Below are 23,734 nucleotides of genomic sequence, written 5' to 3'. Positions count from 1 at the left end.
GCCTACCTGTCCATATGTGGTAACTTCTAGAGATAACTTAATACTCCATAGCCGTGTAAATGTAACGTTACTTCATAGTTCGTATTCTTTAATTTATCTGATTTAAATTTGGCTAGGTACGTCATTAGAGCATCACTACAACTAAGTTTGTAGTTCTTGTCGCTTTTTGAATGAATTTAAGCTTAAAAATATGAATATATGTGGAAAAAAATGATGTAAAAAATTTTGATGCCTGAAAAAAATATGGTGTCAAAAATTTTACGTGTTATAAACTTTTTGACACTTTAGGTGTCACTGAGTTTTTCGTTTTAATGCTTTTAGATGTTAAAAATTTTGTGACACTTATAATTGTCAAAAATTTTGTGACCAGTGTAGGTGTTAAAAATGTCTAAGTTATTTACGTTTTATAGTGCTAATAATAATGAAAGCGTCGGAAATTGGTAATTTTTTTTTTAGTGTGCATGTTCGAGATGCAAATATAGCACAAATAGGAAATGATGTTTCAAAAGATACCTTTTTACCGAAAATCCATCATTTTATTTTATATAGATTTCAAAGCTGAGTCATCACAATGATTAGACATCTATATGTTCTTAAACTTGATTTTGCAAATACTTCCAAACTATTAATCTAACAAAAGATATTGCACTAGAATACAAACTTTGTAATGTAGAAGTGAGACAAATGCCATGAGAAAATCACATCTATCAATTTAATTATAATTAGTATCAGATAAAACAAAATTAGGAGCTCATGTTGCTTAGTTGGGAAGCAGGGTCAACTCTTTCTAAATAAAAGCCACATGTTAACTTCACACATTGTAATACATTAACTTCACTTGGTATATATATATAATAGCCATTAGAAACACAGTTACAACCACAAAACTTTTCGACTTCTTTTTTTTTTCTCTCGCATAAGCCTAACTAAAGAATGGCTTCCACTTCTTCATCTGACGAAAATCATCATATCCGATCGACTAGTTTGCCAACTAGATCACATCCAATAATTCTTCAAGCTCAAGAGGAGATACAAAAATTTCGAAAATGGGAAGCCTCTATATCATCTGTTCCAACTGCAGATACAATCTGCAGTGCGTTAACGAGGCTTCAAGTACTATACGAATGTGTCGACAGTGTTCTCAGTTTACCACTTACGCAACAAGCCCTTAAGCAAAACCAATATACAGTATTGGTCAATGAGTTACTTGATAAATCCATAAGTCTTATGGATATATGTGGGTCCACAAGAGATTTGGTCTCACAAGTCAAAGAAAATGCTAGAGACGTTCAATCGGCTCTAAGAAGGAGAAAAGGGGAAGGAAGTTTAACCTCTTCGTTTATCAAGAATTTGAAAAAAGACGCGAAAAAAGCTATTGCGTCTTTGAAGCAAATCGATGAGAAGATTGGGGGCGTGAAACCTTTAGATTTAGATGAACATCTCTTATCAGCTATTAAAGTAGTAAGAGACGTTGGTGTTGTGAGATCATCGGTTTATAGATCGCTGTTATTGTTCTTGTCTGGTTCTGTTGCAAAGCCGAAGCCAACAAGGTGGGGACTTATTCAAAAAATGATACAAAAAGGAACAACAGAGCGAAACAACGAGGTTGAAATATCGAATGAGGACATGTTGTGCCTTTTTCAAGAAATGGAGAATGGTTTGGATTGTATGTTAAAGAGTTTGATCAAAACAAGGGCTTCTCTTCTAAATGTTCTTTCTCGTTGATGTTGTAATTTAAATGTATCACCTTATTGAATGTGATCTTTTGAATTTATAAATATCCCTGTTGTAAGCATTCATGCTTCAGATTTTAGTAATGAAAGTGTGCAACTACAACCTTGTATATTTGACTATATCAAAATTTTGAATGAAAAAAATAAATCCCTCAATATGTTGTCCATGGTTGTTTTACTAGTTTGGACGCGCCTTACCAAAGTTCTTTACTATGTTTTACTCGAACCAGCGTCTATAATGTTGTCGTATAGGGTGTCAGTCACAAAAAATTCCTTCTGCGAGCTGATGATACTGATCATGCATGAATTTTCCATATCTATGGTTTACGAATAATGTGGTGTTTAAGGATCTAAGTATTTAACTCTCCGGTCGGACTACCGTGAATAACCCAAATCGATATGATGATATCTATGGGGTGGTTTGGTTAAATGCTTTTTTTTTTTTTTTTGAAAAGCAAGTAAATTATATTAATATAAACCGGATAAGTACAAGTCCCTATAAACTATACAACGAATATTACAACTCGATTACATTTGATGACTATGATCATGCGAGTATGCGAGATTCGAATAGTTTCAGCCGATTCCTGTTCTTTGTGTATCCGAGAAGATGTAGGAGGATGGGTTTATGAGCCATTGGTGCCACTCGATTGGTGATTTTTTTGCTCTTTTTGAGATCCAAGAATAGCTTTGTGTTTGTATTTCGTTGAGTATGATGTCGTGGTTCCAATCTTTCTTGCTAAAGACTTTTAAGTTGCGGTGTTTCCATAGGATGTAGATGGTGGACCATTTGGTGGCTTGCCAAATTGAGGTACCGGTTTGATTGGAGGAGAGGTTTTGGTTGATTGATGTAATGTCGGAGAAGTTAGTTAGTAAGTTGTTGGGGAGCTTCCACCATTGTAGAATGGAACTCCATATTTGAGTGGTTTTTGGACATAGAAAGAGGATATGATCTATGGATTCGATTTGCGCTTCGCAAATTGGGCACAATATTGAGTCAAGGTCGATATTTCTTTTGTCGAGTTCGGATCTAGTTGGTATTCTACCGTTTATGACACGCCATATGAAAATGCAGATTTTTTGTGGTAAGAATTTATTTCTAGGTGTTGGTGTCGAACTGTGTGAAGTTGCGAGTTTTAAGTTATCAAGGATATGAGATAGCATTTTTGTAGAGAAGGAACCGGAAGGGTCGAGGTTCCATTTCCATGAATCCGGCGCCTCGGTAAGGGAGATGGATGATATGAGATTGTTTAGTTCAGTTAGCTCGCGAAGTCCACGTCCGGTAGGTGTACGAGTCCAAGCCCATGAACCGTGTGTGATTGTGTTGGAGAGTGTGAGACGGTCCGCGACTGAAGCGTTTTTGTTTGAGTCGAGCATGTATAGCCTTCGGAACAGGTTGTTGAGTGGTTCCGTACCACACCAAATGTCGGTCCAGAATTTGGTGTTCGAGCCATTTCCAATGCATTTGTTGATCGAGGATGAGAAGCTAATTCCGATGTTGTCCGCGATTTTCCCTGCTTTAATGATCTCGTTCCAAATTGTTCTACCTGAAACTTTTCTAGAAAAATCGTTAGTGCAAACCCCGCCCCCCGCCCCGTAAATACTCGAGATTATTTTTACCCATAAAGCGGTTTTTTCGTTGTGGAACCTCCACCACCATTTACAAAGTAAAGAAATGTTTTTACAAAATAAGGATCCAATGTTAAGCCCTCCTTTGTCATATGGTGATAAGATTAATTCCCACTTTATCCAATTAATTTTGTTGTTTGATTCGGACCCGCCCCAAAAGAATTTTCTTCTAATTGCTTCTAGAGAGTTAATGACTTTGGTAGGTGCGTGAAATAGGGAGAAATAATAGAGTGGTAGGCTTGAAAGTACGGATTTTATTAAAGTGAGCCGACCGCCATAGGATATGGTTTTGGCTTTCCAATCGGAGAGGCGTTTTTCGAATTTTTCAATGATGGGGTGCCATGATGATGCTTTAGTAGATGGGACACCAATAGGTAACCCGAGGTACGTGAATGGGGTAGAGCCCGCCGAACAGTCGATGGCCTTGGCCATATCTTCCACTTCCGGTTTGGGAACCCCGATCCCGTAGAGGCTACTTTTTTTTAGGTTAACTTTTAAGCCAGAGATGTTTTCGAAGCATTTTAACAGTTTAGCGATGTTTTTAGAGTTTCGTTTGCTCCATTCGCCGAAGAAGATTGTGTCATCTGCATATTGAAGATGGGAAATAACAATCTCGTCATGTCCGACGCGGATACCTCGGAATTGGTTTTTTGTGATGGCACGTTTGACGAGGATGTTAAGCCCTTCGGCTGCAATGATGAACAAGAATGGGGAGATTGGATCACCTTGGCGGATGCCCCTACCGGGGGTGAATTCACGTGTGGGGGAACCGTTGATTAGAATAGAGATTGTGGAGGAGGAGAGACATGCTTTAATGAAACTTATCCATTTGATTCCGAAGCCTAAGCTCTTCATAGTGTTGAAGAGGAAGTCCCATTCTATACAATCAAATGCTTTTTCAAAGTCTACTTTAAAAATAAGACCTTTTTGTTTCTTACGTTTTAGTTCGTCTATAATTTCGTTGGCAATGAGTACACTATCTAGGATGTTGCGACCTTTTAGGAATGCCGTTTGTTCGGAACCTATTATTTTATGGATTATTTTTGCGAGACGGTTAGAGAGAAGCTTTGTGAGGATTTTGTAATAGCAACCGATGAGGCATATCGGTCGGTATTCGTTAAATCCTATAGGATTAGATTTTTTAGGAATGAGTGTGAAGAAAGATGCGTTGCAACCCTTGGATATCTCAGAATGCAACCAAAACCAGTCAAGAGCCGCAGTTAGGTCCTCTTTTACTAGCCACCAGTATTTTTTAAGGAATTTCATGTTGAATCCGTCGGGGCCGGGAGCTTTAGAGCTGTCGCATCCTTGTAGGGCATCCCATATTTCCTGTTCTGAAAAGCGGGCCTCGAGTATGAGATTATCCTCAGGGGTGATGTAGGAGTGATGAGGTTCATTTTCAAAAGGGCAATTGCCTTTACAATTTTTAGATTGGAACAGAGAGTCGAAGTATTTGAGTGCTTCGCTTTTGATGATGTTTGGGTCTTCTGACCATGAGCCGTTAACCGATATACCTCGAATATTGTTTTTGTTTGCGCGTCTTTTGATGTAATTGTGGAAATATTTGGAGTTTTCATCGCCTTCAAGGTTCCATTTAATTCGTGCCTTTTGTTTTAACATGTTGTTCTTCTTTTTGACTTTTTCGATGTGTTGTGATTTATTATTGATCCAGTTTTCTTTTTCAGTTTCGGAGAGAGGTCTAGATTCCGCTATTCTTTCAAAATCATTTGAAGCGTTGTGTAAGGCCTTAATTTCGTTGTCAAGGTTGTTTAGGTGTAGACTACATTTTTTAAGTTCAAGCTTAACGTTTTTTAATTTATTTCGGAATATACAATCGGGCCGGTTACCGTTGACCGGGAGGAGCCAAGTGTTTTTTATGATTTCATCTACGTTGTCAATTTTTAACCAAGTGTTGAATACGCGTGTGGGTTTAGGACCGAAGTTTACAAATGAATTTTTAAGGATTATGGGGCAGTGATCTGATAGGTCGCGATCAAGAGTTTTCGAGGAGATGTCAGGCCATATTTGCAACATGCTTTCGGAAATAAGGAAACGATCAAGCTTGCTGAATTTTTGTTTGTTTAAGCAGATGCGCGTGAATTTTTTCCCGCCTAGCGGTAGATCGATGAGGTTGGTATTTTGGATGAATTTATTAAAGTTGTCGGCCCAGGATTGTTTGTAGATACAGTTTAAACGTTCGGACTTAGATCTAACCTCGTTGAAATCACCAAAGATGATGTGAGGGACCTCAATGGATTCGACGAGGTTATGAAGTTCGGACCAGAATCTAAGTTTTTTCTGATGTGAGTGGGGACCATAAACGTTGATGATGACCAGGTCGGTATCATATCCCGTCCATTTGCCCTTAGGTTTGGTTAAATGCTTGAGTCCACCATCGATGATGTTCGTCGATCAATGGTCCCACAAAGGTTGTAGGTTATCGTCGATAAGGAGTCTGTTAACATTGTTGAACGATGAACAAGGATGTGTTTACATAAACTTGCTCGTCGATGAATCCGAAAGAGTTGTAGCAACATAATCTATTGTTGATTATATGAACCCATGGTATATATATATATATATGCAAACCCTAGTTCTAGAATCATCCAAGATCCTTCCATAACTAACTTCCACTTAGATCAGCTTTAATTTATTTTTGAAAAAGACCTTATCTTTGATTGTCAAGGAATTGCTGACGGACTTCAGGGTCACGGGTATGGTCCGCATACCGCATGTTAACAACGCCAAAAGGTAGATATGGTCAAGTACTGCGCGCATTGAATACGCATTGACTTTCCGGATATTCAGTGTAATAGCACAATTAACTGCGCAAAACCCATATGTGCGGATATGCGCATGATTAGATACTTAATTTTTGTGATGAAACTCATGACATTTTGTTGAAACATAAACATTCCATTAACGAAATTCCTCACAAGACGTTTAAGGTTCTAACCTCATTAGCAGCATATCTTGGTGTGGCTAGGGAAAAGGGTCGAAAATAGTTTTGGGATAATCCAGTTAGGTCGTGTTAACATTTGAGTAATAATGCTCTCCTTCCTCAGGTAGCATGGGAAAGCTTATCCTTAGACCCGTTTATCCAATCAACTAAATATACAACGTAACATACTCAAAAAATCTGAAATATGCATCTGATTAATCGCCCTTATGGCCTACTGGCTACTATACCATTTTAATTATGTTTGTTCTTATTCAATCTTCATGAAATGTGGTAATTAGAAGTATCTGTTCATTTCAAAGGTTTACCATTGATCAAGTGAGACACTACAAATCTATAGATACACACGTTCTTTCGGTCTTTATGATACAATTTCATAATTATCTTTTATAGCATTTTGATGTTTCGATACATACATGGGAAATGGCTTAAAATAATACAGTAGGAACAGAGTGTTTTGTGATTAAGTTATAAGTTACTCACTCTAACACAGAGTGTTATGCAGAAGCATGTGCACTGAAATGCCTTTGCTTATTATTAATTTTTAATTTTTTGAACAGAGGGATGCTTTACTTAAATATTGCCATTAGTTGTGGATCAAGCAGTAAGATGCCTTTCTCTCATGTGTTGGCTGCAGCAATTGTCTTGGACTTGTTCCCATGCCAACCTTGCATCACAATATTACAACATGCATTAATTAATGGTAAAGATAGCTAAACTTATTTAATTGTAACAATTCGTGCACCTTATTAACAGAAGAGCGTTAAATCGTTATTAACTATGGCCACATGATTAAATCATATATTATTCTAATTTCCGAAGAAATGGCAAATACTGACTTTAAGTAAAAACTAAGTACTCGCACTAATTAGGCGATAAAATAGAAACAAAAGAACATATAAGCCATGTATTAAATAATGAATATGGAGATCGAAAATACAAATGAGATTCAATTTAAGATGAAGTTCAGAAGACAACGTATGAAACAAATCTATGTTTGTATTTTATTTCCATCGGGTTTTTGGCTTATTATGTAAAAACAAGATTTCGTACTTTTCTTTTACTTCTTTAAACATTTTGTTTTGGGCCAATGAACTCCTAAACTTTGTTCTTTTCATTTTACCACATTTAGTAATATTTTTATGTTATTGCAGGTCAAAACTAAATTTTCATGATTTTTGGCAGTTTATACTGTTTGGTTGATTATGGCCTTTCATTTGTGCTCATACACTTGTTTTCTCATCCTAATATGATATTTTTTCCTTTTGTAAATTGTTTTTGAATTATGTATCAACTAGTGAAATAACCCGTGAAATCACGGGTTTGTTTAAACGAAACAATTTAATGACAGTTTTATGTATTATGTGAATGTAAATTCTAAAATCATTTATTTTAATGACTCGTTTGACTAAGAAACTTGTCGTTGTTTTTAAAAATATATAGAGACATGTATTTTCGCATATATATGTAACATAATTATTTTTGTAAAAAGAATCCATAGTTGAATATTAATAATATAATTATTATAATTATAATTATTACGGAGTATATTAAAAGTAAATCATAATAATAAAGTTCGCTCAAAGTTGAATATTTATAATTTAAGAATAATTATTATTATTAGTAATAATAAATTCCTTTTAAATTTTTTTTGTAAATTAAAATTACAATTTAAGAGTGATTAGTATTTCTTTTTATAAAAGATTTCGTATTATTTTTTAATTAAATTAATATATAATTATGACATCATCATTATGAAAATTAAAAGATAATTAGCTTAATGATGATATCATCTTTTTAGAGTTTTATATGACTATATAAATTCCGGGTAATTATATAATGGCATTTCAATTGAACTAAAGTTTAACTAAAAGGTAACTCAAAAACACAAAGCTAGCGCAGATGAAATGAATGCTTATCCAACCTATTTATGTGATTTCCGGTAAGGAAACTTAGCTGATATGGTTTATTCGAGTCAACCGTTAACTCCGAGGATAGAAGCCGAATTGATATGGTTAATCTACCAAGAAAACTAGATTAAGAAGAGACTTCGGACTAATTCACTTTTTGGTTCATATCAACTTAGAACAAAGCAATACATATATATACGAAATGCAAAGTAAACAACCGACTAAACAATAAGGAAACATGCACTACATCTACTAACTCCACTAAACTACAATTAAGGGAAGGGGAGGTGATACTCACACACTCGTTTTTTATTCATACACACAATTATACCCTTACTTACAATATTGAAAGTTCAACTCCCTAGACAAACTTAGGGATATAATTGTAAATTTTATGATAAAAAGTGTGTATGGATCAAAACTGGATGTATGTGATTATCATGTCCCTTAAGGGAAACATGTATGCATGCAGGGATATCATGGGATAACTTCCAAAGACATGGCTGACCAAAATAACTCATGTACAACCGTAATCTTCAATGGACTTCTGTTGGACTTTTTATCAACATGTTGGGCCAGTTTAAATGGGCTATGATTTACTGTTGGACCAGCTTTTCAAGCAAACGGGTTGGCACAGAGGCGTTGTTTCAATAAAGACTCGTATCACAAACAATATAAATAGGATTCCACGTTGGAAGATGGCCCAAGAAGGTGTTGAAAAGATAGCGTCGCTTGATGACTCTTGGACCACTTATCATAAGTTGCTTAGTTAGCTGTAGCGCAAAAATAAGTCCTGATCTGGTTCTGCAAAAATAAGTCCTCCCCTATATATCACCTTCATTTTTGTGCAAAACATCAATACCAGTTTCTCTCAATGGCTTGCTGAAGGTGATCAAAACACGAAATTTTTTCATAGTGTTCTTAAATGCAGAAAGCAAAGAGGAAAAGTTGATAGCATTTGTGATGATAGTGGTAACAGATTTTATGCAGATCAAGTAAGTGATCAATTTGTTAAACACTTTCAGGAGTTCCTTGGTAAGAAAGATTGTTGCAGGCCTGTGCAGGATTTTAGTGATATTTTTGTCACAAAGTTAAGTAGGGCAGATGCTTTATCTATGGTGGAACCAGTCACTAATGAGGAGATTAAAGATGTTTTCTTTGCCATTGATGTTAACAAAGCCCCTGGTCCTGATGGGTACTCTTCATTATTTTTTAAAAAGGCTTGGGACATAGTGGGGCATGACATTTGTGAAGCTATTAAAGAATTTTTTGATAATGGTAAGCTCTTAAAAGAGCTAAATGCTACTTTGATTGCTTTAATTCCAAAGGTGGACATTCCAAATAAGGTCTCTGATTTCAGACCTATTGCATGTTGCAATGTTGTTTATAAGAGTATTAGCAAAATTATCACAAATAGACTGAAGAGTGGGCTGGATAAACTTGTCAATTGCAATCAGAGTGCCTTTATCCCAGGGAGATCTATTCAAGATAATATTTTGGTTGCTCAAGAGGTCTTAAAAGGGTATAACAGATTAAATGGGCCTAAGAGATGTGCTATTAAGATTGACCTGCAAAAAGCTTATGATACAATAGATTGGAAGTTTCTGAAAGATATGTTGTTTTGGTTTGGGTTTCACCCTAAAATGGTGCAGTGGATTATGGCTTGTATTACTAGTACATCTTTCTCTGTATGCATTAATGGTGAAGTAAAAGGATACTTTCAAGGGGGTAGGGGTTTAAGACAAGGAGATCCAATGTCTCCATACATCTTTACTCTTGTTATGGAGGTATTCACACTGATCATGAACCAGAATATTGAAAACAGTAAGGAGTTTAAGTATCATTACAGATGTAAGAATATGAAACTGTCCCATATTTGTTTTGCTGACGATTTACTGGTTCTTTGTAATGGTGATGAGCATTCAATTAAGGTAGTGAAGAAGGCGATTGATGATTTTGGTCAGATTTCAGGGTTGCAGCCTAATAACAACAAAAGCACATTATTTTTTGGATGTATTCCCATTGACATTCAAGATAAAATAAGGCAGATTTTGCCTTTTGCTGTTGGCAAGTTGCCAATGATATACTTGGGTGTTCCCCTTCTTACCAAAAAATTGGGTATTAAAGATTGTAGATCTCTTATTGATAAAGTTAAACGCAGAGTTGGTAATTGGAGAAACAGATTGCTCTCTTATGCAGGTAGGCTCCAACTAATCACCTCTGTGTTATCTTCAATGCAAATATACTGGGCTTCAGTGTATATTTTGCCCCAGGGTGTTATTGAGGAGATTGATCGAATTTTAAAGGGTTTTTTATGGAGTTAGTCTGACAGCTCGAGAGGTAAAGCTAAGGTAGCTTGGAGAAATGTGTGTGTTCCTAAGGATCAAGGTGGCTTGGGGGTGAAGCCTCTCAAAGAATGGAATGAAATTCTTACTGTGAAACATCTGTGGAGGGTGATTACCCAAAAAGACACCTTATGGGGTAAATGGGTAAATTTAGTCAAGTTAAAAGATGAAAATATTTGGAATGTTAGAGCCAATTATAATGATAGCTGGGGATGGAAGCATTTACTTAGCCTTAGAGACAAGATCAGGCCTCACATTCACTATAATTCTGGTGCTCATAGTGAGGATTGTGTCTGGATTACTAATGAAGGGAAGAAAGTGAATTATTCTACTCAACAGGTCTGGTTGGATCTCAGAAGTAATAAGAATAAGGTTAATTGGCATCATGTTGTGTGGTTCAAGCTTTTTGATCCAAAAAGTGCTTTTATTTTATGGCTTGCAATCCTGAATAGGTTGAACACTCATGACAGATTAGAAAAATGGATGAATAATCAAAGCTTTGCTTGTGCTTTATGTGAGAAGACTAAAGATTCTGTCAGTCACCTATTCTTTTTGTGTGAGTATAGTATTAAGATTTGGAGGAATTTGAAGGCCAATTTGTTATTTAAAGGCCTGCCAAATTGTCTCAATGAAATTGTAAGCAGGCTTGCCCAGTATCCTTATTCTAATAAGATTTGGAATATTATCAATAGATTAGTGCTTGCTGCTTGTGTTTACTGGATATGGAAGGAAAGAAATTGCAGGCTCTTTAAGCAAAAGAAGAGATCTGAGGATGAATTGTGTACAGAGATTGTGAATTTCATCAGACTGGAGTTGTTGACTTTTAAAGTCAAACCATCGAATGATGTCTTTAAAGTGGCGAAGATTTGGAAGCTGAGATGGGAGAATTTGAAATTTTATATGGAGTAGATTGTAGGGTTGTTGATGTTATGGTTGGGCTTGTGTTTGTGGATTGTTGGTGATTGTATTTTCTGTTTTTGGGCTTGGGTATATCCAGCTCATGTATTGTAATGTTGTTTTATAATAAATCTTATTTTGCCGGAAAAAAAAAAAAAAAAATCAATACCAGTTTCTCGTTTTAAAATAACTTAGAAGGAATTGAAATTTGAAGATAACAGATACCAAACTCTGATATTTTGCCTTCTGATATAAATAAACAGATTCCATGATTATTAATTAATACCATTTGTGACAGCTACAAGTATCTGACAATATACGATTATTAATTAATTAATCCATATAATTTTGCTTATTAATAAGGATGCTACTCTTGTCTCCCCTGCATCAAAATTCTAATTTTAAGGCACCATGTGCCAGATACTTTATATAGTATTTGATTGCCACTTCCCTTTAACTAAATGGCCTCTCAGCGCTGCCTTTTAAGGAGGAGCTGGAGCTCTAATTGTGTATGCAAACGTGCATGTTATATAAGTCATACGTGTGTGTATAAATTATTAAATAAAAGGCTATATAAGCATATTGTTTCCCATGTGTTTCTTATTTAAAAAGTGGAAGTTGAATAAATATCACGATATATTGTATACTTCTTATAACTAACTAGCCTTTAAGAGCCCCTGCGTTGCACGACGACTCTTAATCAAACAAATTGGAAACGTATAATGTTATACTACGTATCAATTAACGGTACAATAAAGATAGTATCACAATTTGTTTTACACAAAAACATAGATTAAAGAATGGCAAAAAACGCTGAATTTGTTATACAATTCAACGCAAGTAGCGTAAAGATAACATACGAATAAATTAGGAAAAAAAATACTAACCATAAAGAATGACAGAAGATGTTGCAAGACTTCCTTGCAGACGACGCTTTTTTGTTGAATTCCTTAAGTGATATATCAACAAATTACATAGTATCATATACGTAAACTATAAACTATTACATTTAAAGTAATACATATAAAAACAGGACAAAATACATAGTTATACTACAATGGGTCATTCAGACATAAATACAAAAACAGGAGCTAATACATAACTAAAACCTAAAGCCACTTTATAATACATAACAAAACAATTTTAATAATGAAACTTTACGGCTACTTAGACTATAAATCGTCATGTACATGACCTTGGCTTTTATAATTGGAGTTAGACCTTGTCATGGTACATATTTTGAACTCTACTCAGGTTTCTACAAACTAAAGATACCAATCGGTAAAACAATATTCAGTATTCACTCTAGACCAAAAATAAGGAAATTACCTTGGACTTATGATAATAAAAAGTGTTTATAATATTTATATTACATAAAGTTGTGTAAGTATAGGAATAAAAACAATAATTAACCCCATACATTGTACAATGCTCATTCAGACATAAAGGAAGTCCAAAGTTTGACTCATATCAGCCATACATGACTTTAGCATTCCAAATGATGGTACTAAATAAACTGATAACATGTGTTTGATAATCGTACGGACTAATAACCGAATGGTAAGGAATTTTTAACCTCACCTTGGTAAGCTAATATAGGTTGCTCTTAATACAAAGTTGCCAATCCATCCATGCTGTTTGACCTGCAACCATAAATCTCATTAATAAATCTAATTACATAGAAACTACACAAAAACTACATAGGAACATGATGTGTGAGATAAGGGGTACGAAATACTATTATTTTTAATATGAAATACGTTACAAATTGATACAAGTTTTAATTAGTTTATTTACAGATGGATATATGTAAGACCCAAATATTTATTGTACATAATGTATTTATGGTGTACGATACGTGTATGAAGTGTACGAAGCATGTACGTGTTGTTTGCTCGAACGTCGAAGGAAACTGGACATTGTCTGAAGTGACAAGGTGTGTACGTATCTTTCAACCCCAAATAAAGTTTGTGTTGATGTTTCAAAGCCTTGCCATTGGAAAGGAAATCTTATTACGTTTTCAACAATATTTGATTCATCGAAAACGGAGCTACGGTCAAAAAGTTATGGCCAAAACAAGTTTCTGAAAACTGACCTGCAGGTTGGAGCGGCGCTCCACCTTTTGGCTCGACGCTCCAATTGTTGCTGATGCAATTTTCAGCCTTTTTAAAAGGCTTAAATGAGGGGTACTTTGGTCTTTTCATTTAGGGTCGGTTTAGGGTCACCAAAACTGATCTAGAACTCCATTGGAGCTCATTTCTCACCCACACAAACACTCTCATCCACATCTAGAGAGAGAGAGGAAGAGTTCTAGAGTGAGAGAGCTTGAATTGGAGAAGAAGGAGCTTGAATTGATCAAAGTTTCGGGTTTTAAAGTTATTCACCTCGTTCCTAGCTACGTTTTGGTTGTTGTGGTAAGTTCTAACTCCGAATTTCATTGTTTGATTTGATATTCAAAGTTAGGGTTTGAACTTAAATTGTTAAAAAACCCCTTTAAACTCATGAAGTGAGTTTAGTGATGCTAGTAATCGGGTTTATTGTTAGTGTTGGTGGATTTCGGGTTGGTGAACAAATTGGCCTTGATTAGGACTTGTAATTGGGTTTAATCACTAGGTTTAGTGATTATGGAAGTGTTGAAACACTTTTAGGTGTGTTTGGTTGACTAATTTTGACTAGAGTCAAAATTAGGGTTTGGTGATGATTATGACCCAATTGTCGATTTAATAAGGTTTATAAACTTAAAATGAATTAAGTTGAAGTATAAAACCGGGTTAAATATGTTTTGGTGTCAAAACTTGTAATTGGTGAGATTTTGACTTTATGGGTCAAAATTAGGGTTTATGGGCGATTTTGAGAACGATAAGTGTTTAACACTTGTGTTCGGGTTTAATTGGCATATTAGGACCATTCTCACTTGTGTTAGTGATAATTGGTTAGTTTGGGCACGGTTTGTGCTTAGAAGTGCATTTGGGTCGAAATTGCACTAGTTGTCAATTTGGGTTGATTTGTATATCCACCCTAATTGTGTTACTTGTTATGTGATAAATAGATTAGGTACATTCCATCGGCGATTGCGGATTATTCGGTAGCATTCTTCAAGGCGACAAGGTGAGTGTTAATATCCTATATGCATATGTATGTATAGGATGGGTGCGGGTCGGGTGAAGGGGTTCTCGCTTGTAGAGCTCGCTTCTCGTATAGGTGGAATTGTTGGACTTGTGTATAGGTCCAATTGGCACGGTTGTGCATTTTGGTTGACCACTTTGGCCAGGTGCACACTTTGTGTGTACATTATCACATGGGCGTGTGATGTGGACTTATATAACCCCAATGACGAAGGGTTAATATAGTGAGTGGAATAATTATATATGTAGGTATATAATATATCTATTTGTGGTAGCGTGAAATGTGTAGTGTCGAGGTGTTAAGACACCACGTTTCACGTGACGAGTGAAGTGTCGAGGTGTTAAGACGCCACTCGGAGTGAAGCATCGAGGTGTTAAGATGCCACTCGGGGTGTAGTGTCGAGGTGTTAAGACACCACTCCGTAAAATAATGAGTGAAGCATTGAGGTGTTAAGATGCCACTCGGGGTGAAGTACCGAGGTGTTAAGGTGCCACCCTAGGGTTTAGTGATACGAGGTGTTAAGTATACTAAAGAATGTTATGAACATCGATGACTTATTTCGCGAAGTCATTCTCTTGCAAAGATTTGGTTAACCATGGTTATTGTGATGTAAGCGTAAGCAATTATGCTATTCGAGATATTTATATATATATATATATATATATATATATATATATATATATATATATATATATATATATATATATATATATATATATATATATATATATATATATATATATATATATATATTGTATACGTATAATGTTGTTTATATTAATGAATTGTTGTGATGTAGCTAACCCTCCGGGTGTGGCTTATTGGCGTTGTTCACATCGTCGTTGGTGAACTCACTTTATTTATTGTTAGCTTGTTGCTTAGTAATGTTACGGTATGCTTAGACTAGCTTGCCTTTATGCTTGGACGCTTTGGTATGCGGTATTTGATATTTGTGTGGCGTGTCCATTTTATACATATATATGTATGTAGTATGTTATCATTCACTAAGCGTTAGCTTACCCTCTCGTTGTTTACCTTTTTATTGATTTGCATGGATGCGGTAGCTCGGGTAAGCATGGGACTAGTGGACTCGCGTAGTTGCTTTAGAAGGCTTGCTTTTGGATTGATTAGGATTGGGTAGCGTATCCCCAATCGCCATGCTCGGATTTATTTTGTGTTAATAGTCGTGTGATTGAAAACTTGTATTTTCGTATGAAAGTCGTAAAACGGCCGATGTGGGCCCGGCCTCGTAAAACTTATTTTATGAATGGAACGTGTTAGTTTTTCATATATGAATAGGTTGTGAAAAGCGTTTTGTCTAAATACGTCGGGAAGTGGTCAAACATTTTCGCATTTCATGACTTTTTGGACAGGCCAGTTTGGCGCGCCGCGCGGCCATATGGCGCGCCGCTCCATATGCTGTTCCAGCAAAAAAAAAAAAAATTCGCGTTATTGGTTGGTTAACGGGTTGGGTTGTTACAATATACCTAAACCTTGCTACAACACTTATAGCAGTGTACCTAATCGTAGAGTAGTGTAGTTTTTAGTAAGTCCGGTTCGTTCCACAGGGAGCTGGTGATTGCATACTATATTTTTAACAACTATATTTATATAAAATATATATAATTATAAGTAGTAATATTATAAAAGGGGGTTTTTACTGTTTGATGACCGGTTTGTCGATTTTAAGTTTTAAGCGTAAATATAAATGATAATAATTAAAATGCGATAATTAAAATGACAGTAAATAAAATTGCGAGTAAATGAAAGTACGATGAGAAATACAATAAAACAATTATGCTTATTTAAACTTCCATAATCATGATGTTTGACGTTTTGATTTTAATTAATTATCCTGGGTTAATTGTCCTTTGTCCTGGTTTATTTGATACATATCTGGTTTTTGTCCATAATAGTCCATCGGTCATAATTATAAAATGCTCGTCAAATTAACCTTATTCCCGAAGTCAAATATTCCAACTAATTAGGGATTCGAACTGTAACAAGGTTTTAATACTTTGTTAATAATTACACCAGGTTATCGACTTTGTGTAATCCAAGGTTTTAATACTTTGTTAGCAATTACGCCAAGTGTCCTTGTACATAATCCACCCCTGTTTTAATAAGTCTATTAACTATTAATCCATTCCCGTGTCCCGTTAAATGAACAATTATTAGTATTTATAAATATCTCGCCCATCGTGTCCAATTTATATGGTTATTTATAGGTACGTCCAATTGTAAATCTTTATATTAAAATTAACAAACTATCATTTAGTTAAAGAAATATAAAGCCCATTAATAGCTCATAGTCTAATTTTCACAAGTGTCGTTCTTTTGTCCAAACCCCAATTATGATACAAAGTCTAATTACCCAATCTTTAATATTTTAGCTCAACATCATGATTATTTCGTCTTAAATAAGCATAATAATAACTTAGCTACGAGACATTAATTTAAAAAGGAGAACATAACTTACATTGAGTATTTATCGCGTAGCTTTATACAGACAGAACTTTGACTTTAAAACCCGTAACATAACCTTTACATAACCCAAACTAACTAATATAAAACTACCCTATACTATATATATATTATATATATATTTATAAATTAAACAGAGGGAGTAATATATATTCTGGTGTGTTTTTTTCTGGCCAAACTCGTTGCTTATTTATATATGTGGCCAGGATTTTGGCCCCATGCGATCTCATGGATTTTTGCCTTCCAGGCCATGCGATCGCATGGCCAGCTGGATCCAGCCACATTTGATTTGTTTCCTTGCTTGTCGAAGTTTTATTTAAATATATATAATATATAAATAATTTATATAATTATTTAAATATTATATTATATTCTTGTGCATAGTTGACTTGTAATTTTTGGTCCGTTGCGTCGGGCGTTGATAGTTGGCTCAGGTCCCGGTTTCGGATTTTCGAACGTCCTTTCGTATAATTTAATATCTTGTACTTTGCGTTCCGCAACTTGTACTTTTGTCATTTTTAGACGTTTCTCATCAATAAATTGAACCACTTGGATTGTATCTTGTACATTTGAGCTTTTTGGTCATTTGCGTCTTCAAATCGTCGTTTTCGCCTTTTGTCTTCGCACTTATTTAATATAAACGATTACAACTTAAAATAGGACAATTACAACTAAATAATTTACATATTGGGAGGATATTGCTACTAAATATATGTTCATTTGGAGCACTATCAGAACACAGTATAAATTTTCAACTCATTATTGTAGCAACTACATAGAAACACAAAATCAAAAGATTACATAAAATTACCTAAGTACTACTTCTTCCAACCTAAATTGAGAATTTTATCTCCATGTTAGAAGATATATCCTTTCTCTAACAAAAGGTAATAATTGTTGGTAATTTTTTGTACAGTTTACTTTAGTAATTGAAGTCTTCCAAACACTCAAAAGCTACTCTTCAGATCTTCTTTATTACAGCTGTTTGTGTGATTCAATAATAAATCAAAAAACATTAATCTGTAAATGCCATTGAATCGTATTAATTCCACTTGAACCATTCTAGTTTCAAAAACATATATCACAACATTCATCAGTTGCAGCCTTTCCTGAGTTTTTGAAGTTATTAAAATATCAATGAACTGAAATGAAGTAACATATATGCATACTAATGCATAAAAAAGTAACCTACCAAAATTGAATATCAGACAATAAAGCACTCAGATAAATAATGAATACATCCTACCCACAACCCAACCAAATATGCAGTCAGGAGAACTAAAAGATGCAGTTTTATAATGAGTATTACTGTCTGTCTTAGTAGCAAGAATAATGAATTTCAAATCTAAGAATGTGAATGATGAAGAGAATAAAAAATGAAAAGTTACCTTAAAACTTCAGATTTAGATTCAAAGCTTTGGAAGAAAACAGAGAGCAGATAAGTGAGTGGGAGTCAGGACCGTCTTAACCCTTGAAAAAGTGCAAATTTCAATAGAACGCCAAGTGAGCGGGAGTCAGGACCGTCTTATCCCTTGAAAAAGTGCAAATTTCAAGAGAACGCCAACATTGTAAAAATTTGATTTAAATATCAAGAAAAATTGTTTGAAGCTGCCAAACTGATTTTCTAACTAAGAAAAAAAAATAGACGTTTGACATACCCTTTGAGAAAGGTCACACGACGAGTAATTGCGTTGTTATTTCTTTAATCATTGATCATTTCTACACTAGTAATTGCCTTCTCCCGTAAACGTCCTCGAATGTTTTGTGGTCGTTTCATAAGCCCATTATCCTAAAGTTCACAACTCATAAAATTATCATTATGAAAATGTGCTACAATAACTATGGAATCAGAAAATTATACATCACTAATTTATTGTTAACAAACTTGAACATCGCATAGCTGTCTAAGTTCCACAACACCCTGTTTGTTTTGAGCCACTACCCGAACCACCCTGCTAGGTCACCTTGCGAATCCTCAATGATTATCGATTAAATTAAGAGCGAATCAGGAACTAACCAACTATACAACAGGTGTTGTTAATGGAGACTGAATTACCCCATACTTTCTTCAAAAACCTTGGTGAGACATAGGACTCGCTACACTATCAGGTAATTCCCATGTCTTCAAAACAGCATACATCAGGGACATAAGCACATAATGAGAGTAATTAGGTATGGTTAAGCACAATGTCAAAACCCTTAGCAAGACACAAAACTCATGACTCATCTATTTATAGTTTTCATATTTTATTAGATTGTATGCATCAGCAAGTAAGTATGAATACTAAAAGAATATGGTATGAATACAGAATAATTATGATTTTAAGAGAATGTTACTGAACAGAATAAGTATGAAATTTAACAACAAACTACTAAGTTATAAAACAAATCCCAAACATTCAATCGACATTTTTTGACGTTGTATTGATTTCACTTATTTCAGATTTAACATATATTACCTACGGTGAATAAGAATACAAACTAACGCACGGGATCCATTTTCTACAAATCAGAGCACGAATTTTTACAAAAAAGCAAACCAACATTTGTAACAATTAAAATCAAGGATCATTATGTATTAAGTATAAAGATAACTGCATAAATTCGTGATTCATTAAACAATAAAAATTAAACCTGTAATTTAGTGGAATCAATTAAACCTATACGTGTAACATCATTAAAACATTGTTTTTCTCATTAAACAATTAAAATTAATGATAACATTGTTTTTTCTCTACCTTTCAAAAAAAGATAACTGTATAAATCAACTGCAATGTTAATAGAAAACCTAATTTGGAATCATAATTAAAATCAAGGATCATTATTTATTAAGTATAAAAACAATTTTAATATTGACGAATCTGTGTAGCGATTGGGACATATCTGGAATAATTCGAACTAATTAACACGATTGCATATATAATCAGTTTTCAAATCAAGAGATTAAACCCTGATCAGTCTTTAAATTTCAAAATAACCAAGATGTATCCCACCAAAATTAAAGAACGTTAAAATCTGACGAAAAAAACATATACAAATCAGAAAAGAGACGTGCGTACCTGATAATTTTCCAGCGATTTGATGTAGGAAGTCGTGTTCCTGTGTATTCTAGTCACCGGATTATTTTTCTGCGAGTATATGCCAACAAAATATACAAAAGTTGTACCGTTCTGTTCGTAAAATGGTAAGGACTTTTTCTGCAGTGGCAGTGAGGTTTATTATTGGCACCGGAGGCCACCATCACCGGTTTAGATGGTGTGGGGTTGGAAGTTTTAAGAGAGAAGGAAAGATAGGACGGTTCTCTTTCAATTACGGATAAAAACCTATTTGTGTAAATGTGATTGTTTAATTTGAAGGATGAGTGGGACACGTGTCTTAACACGTAGATTAATAATTTCGAGGGTGATTAGCAGAAGGACACGTGGCGGTGTTGTGATGACCCAAAAATTTCCGATCAAATATAAACTTAATCTTTATATGATCTCGGCACGATAAGCAAAGTCTGTAATGATGAGTCTTAAAATGTTTGGAACTGTTTAGATGAATTCATTTAACCTTTGATTATTCCTGACGATTCACGAACAATTATGTACAAATAAAAAAAAATGTAAATATATATATATATATATATATATAAATAAATATAAGTATATGTAAATCTTTATAAATAAAATAAAATGCCCTTTAATCAATTAGAATTAAAAAAAATGTAAAATAATAAACAAAATAATTAAGATGTTATTAAAATAAATATATATATGAAATCTGTACACAATTAATGTTGTATGCATAATATATATAAATACTAAATATTCAAATATGTTATTATATAATATAAGTATAACATAATTAATGAAATGTAATATTCTTATATTAAATTTAATTATAAGTTAAAATATAGTTATTATAATACTTTCATTATTAATATTGATATTTTTATTATTAATTTATTTTATAATATATAAATATGAGATTATTTTTTTTAAAGGCAAGATAATATTATAATTATGAAAATACACGAGATGAAACTAGCCAGGAGCTAGAAACAAAAATCACGAGATTACATCCAACGACTACACCCAACTAAAAAACCGACACAATTAAGGACTCGAAAAAATAAAAAGCACACATCGCGAGGACAAAAATGACCAACAACACGACAGGACGAACATCTAAGAATCTGACTCCGAGGACGCACAGGAAGAACAGCATGAGCAGCAATCATCTTCATCCTCTATCGAATTTTTCATCACATTATCTATGAAAAATCGATCCTGCCATCGAAAATTTTCCCGACGTTTACTATGCTTCATACTACTCCTTCACTACACATGTTTAAAGAAATGACCTTTAAACAGGGGATAGACATTTTTTCTCTTACCCCAAAAACGAGCTACAGCAGTAAATGATTGACGTGCGATAACCTCGTTTGAGTCGACACAAAATCTCACATTTAACCTAGGGTCACCCGAAACATTATTAATCACATCTTGAGGAGGGTCCAACCCGTTTGAATTAGCACAGCCCACCGTAGCCTCATTAATTGGAGCTGGCCCATTAAGTCTTTAATAAACATAATTTGTTATATCAAAATTATAGGTATTATCCTCAATTGTTATTATTTAAATTAACAGAATTATTATTTTTATTATTGTTAGCATTATTAGCATCATAAAATTTTCATATGGAATTTGTTACATGTGATTGTTATATATCATTATTAGTATTATTATGATTATTATTATCATTATGGTTATTAACAATATTATCATATTATTATTTTTATCAATAATCAATATTATTATTATTATTATTATTATTATTATTATTATTATTATTATTATTATTATTATTATTATTATTATTATCATTATTATTAATAATTATCAATGTATTTGATATTAATATTAGTATTATTATTTTTAGTATTATTAGTAATAATAAAAGTAGTATTAATACATTTATATTTACAAATTAATAATATCAATTCTATATGTATATATCGTACAAGCGGATTTCAAATTCTGTTTAATGTTTCAATCATACTATGTTAAGATTTGTCTTCTGCCTTTAGATTCGTACGAACCAGGATTAAATCAAATGAACAAAGCCAAATTCAGTTGAATTTCACTTTCAACTTTTATTCTTCTTCTGTTTCAAATTGATTCTCTCTGTCGACACTAATTGGTTATGAGGCAATCGATTCTTATTGTCATTAATTAACTCATTCGTTTTCTTCACTCTCCAATTTCATCCTTTCTTCTTCATCCTATTAAATAGACACTCCACAACTCCACCTTACAAACCACCATCATGAATCTGTTTTCTGTATTCTTGATTCGAACACCACCTCTCACCATTGACGACCACCATCTCAGTGTTTACCTTCTTAAACCGCTCGAAAACCCAACACTCTATTTGTTTTCGGTCACTATGCAACACCACCAATAACACCACAAGCTCACCATCATGAACAACCATTATCGAACACCCTATATTTTTTTTTTCTTTCTTCTTCTTTTCTTCGCTACCACTGTAGTGCTTGCTGCTATGTTGCAATTATCTTACGTTTTCTGTTTTGGGTGATCGAAACCAACGAAAATCAGTTACTTTTATTTCCTGTTTCTATTGAAACTAAGAACAACACAACACCCATCTGTCTCTCTCTTGTTTTTTCTCTCTCTCTCTCTTCGGTTTGCAGATGGAACAATCGTGAGAAAACACCACCACTGCCGTGTTTTGCTGCTATTCCGGTTCTTCTTCTGGCTGCTATTATTTTTGCGTTTATAAGGGAAGATCCCCATCGTGGCTTTTAGATTTAAAATTAAGGGAAAAAAGTTATAGTTCTTTAAGAATTTAGTAGTGGGATGTTAATATAATGGTAAGGACAAGATTTTTGCAAACCCACTACTTCTTGTTCTTTGGAATCTAACGACAGCACATACACGCGTATATGTATAAAAATATAGAACAGATCCTAAGTTGAGTAGTGGGGATAGATTATTATTTCCGTAAATAATTCCTTTCTGTTTAAAATTCCTTCTAGCGACTAGAATAGGTTATAGGATTGTTATTGGTTTGTTAATTTGGGCCGTAATCTAAAACATTCTGTTGGGCTACTGCTAGAAAAGTTTGTCCCTGGTGTTCTTGTCGAACCACCAGCTTAAACCAAACTCAATTCTTGAAAAGTGACGACAATGCAAAACGGAGAAGTTAATGCTTTCGGTATCATGTTATTATTAATGTTAATGATAATGATTATTATGAAAATAGGTTAGTTAGGATTATGATTTTGTTATAGTGGTGGTACGATAATGAATAAGTCGATGATGATAGAAAAGAGACTGAGATGATAATAACGATTATGATGATAACGAACATGATGTTTAAAGGATGATGGTATTGATTAGGAATAAGGGTGATAACGGGTTTGATATGTGAGGTGATGATGATATGGTTCTTAGGATGATGTATGTTAATAGGGATGATTATGATTATGTTTTCTTTTGATAATGATAAAGATATCAAATGATATATGATAATATAAAGATGGTGATTATGATCTATGATTGTGAAATGAAGGAATGATGATGATGAAACCTTGTTGAAGAGGGTAAACTATTTTGTACATGTTATCTGTATATTCACACG

General features: G+C 34.0%; 1 protein-coding gene across 1 annotated transcript; it reads left to right on the top strand.

Moving 5' to 3' along the window:
• The first annotated feature begins 933 nt into the window (after positions 1 to 933).
• LOC139849228 (uncharacterized) lies at positions 934 to 1,725 on the top strand. Its single transcript, XM_071838890.1, has one exon. The coding sequence runs from the start codon at positions 934 to 936 to the stop codon at positions 1,723 to 1,725; it is 792 nt and encodes a 263-aa protein (XP_071694991.1).
• Positions 1,726 to 23,734: the final 22,009 nt, after the last annotated feature.

The sequence above is a fragment of the Rutidosis leptorrhynchoides genome, chromosome 5 (genome assembly GCF_046630445.1).
Source record: "Rutidosis leptorrhynchoides isolate AG116_Rl617_1_P2 chromosome 5, CSIRO_AGI_Rlap_v1, whole genome shotgun sequence".
In the NCBI taxonomy this organism is placed as follows: domain Eukaryota; kingdom Viridiplantae; phylum Streptophyta; class Magnoliopsida; order Asterales; family Asteraceae; genus Rutidosis; species Rutidosis leptorrhynchoides.
Note: the sequence above shows the minus strand (reverse complement) of the source record. Positions and strands in the feature narration are given on the sequence as shown.

Coding starts and splice junctions, on each gene's coding strand:
- LOC139849228 (XM_071838890.1), top strand. CDS start 934: ATGGCTTCCACTTCTTCATCTGACGAAAATCATCATATCCGATCGACT.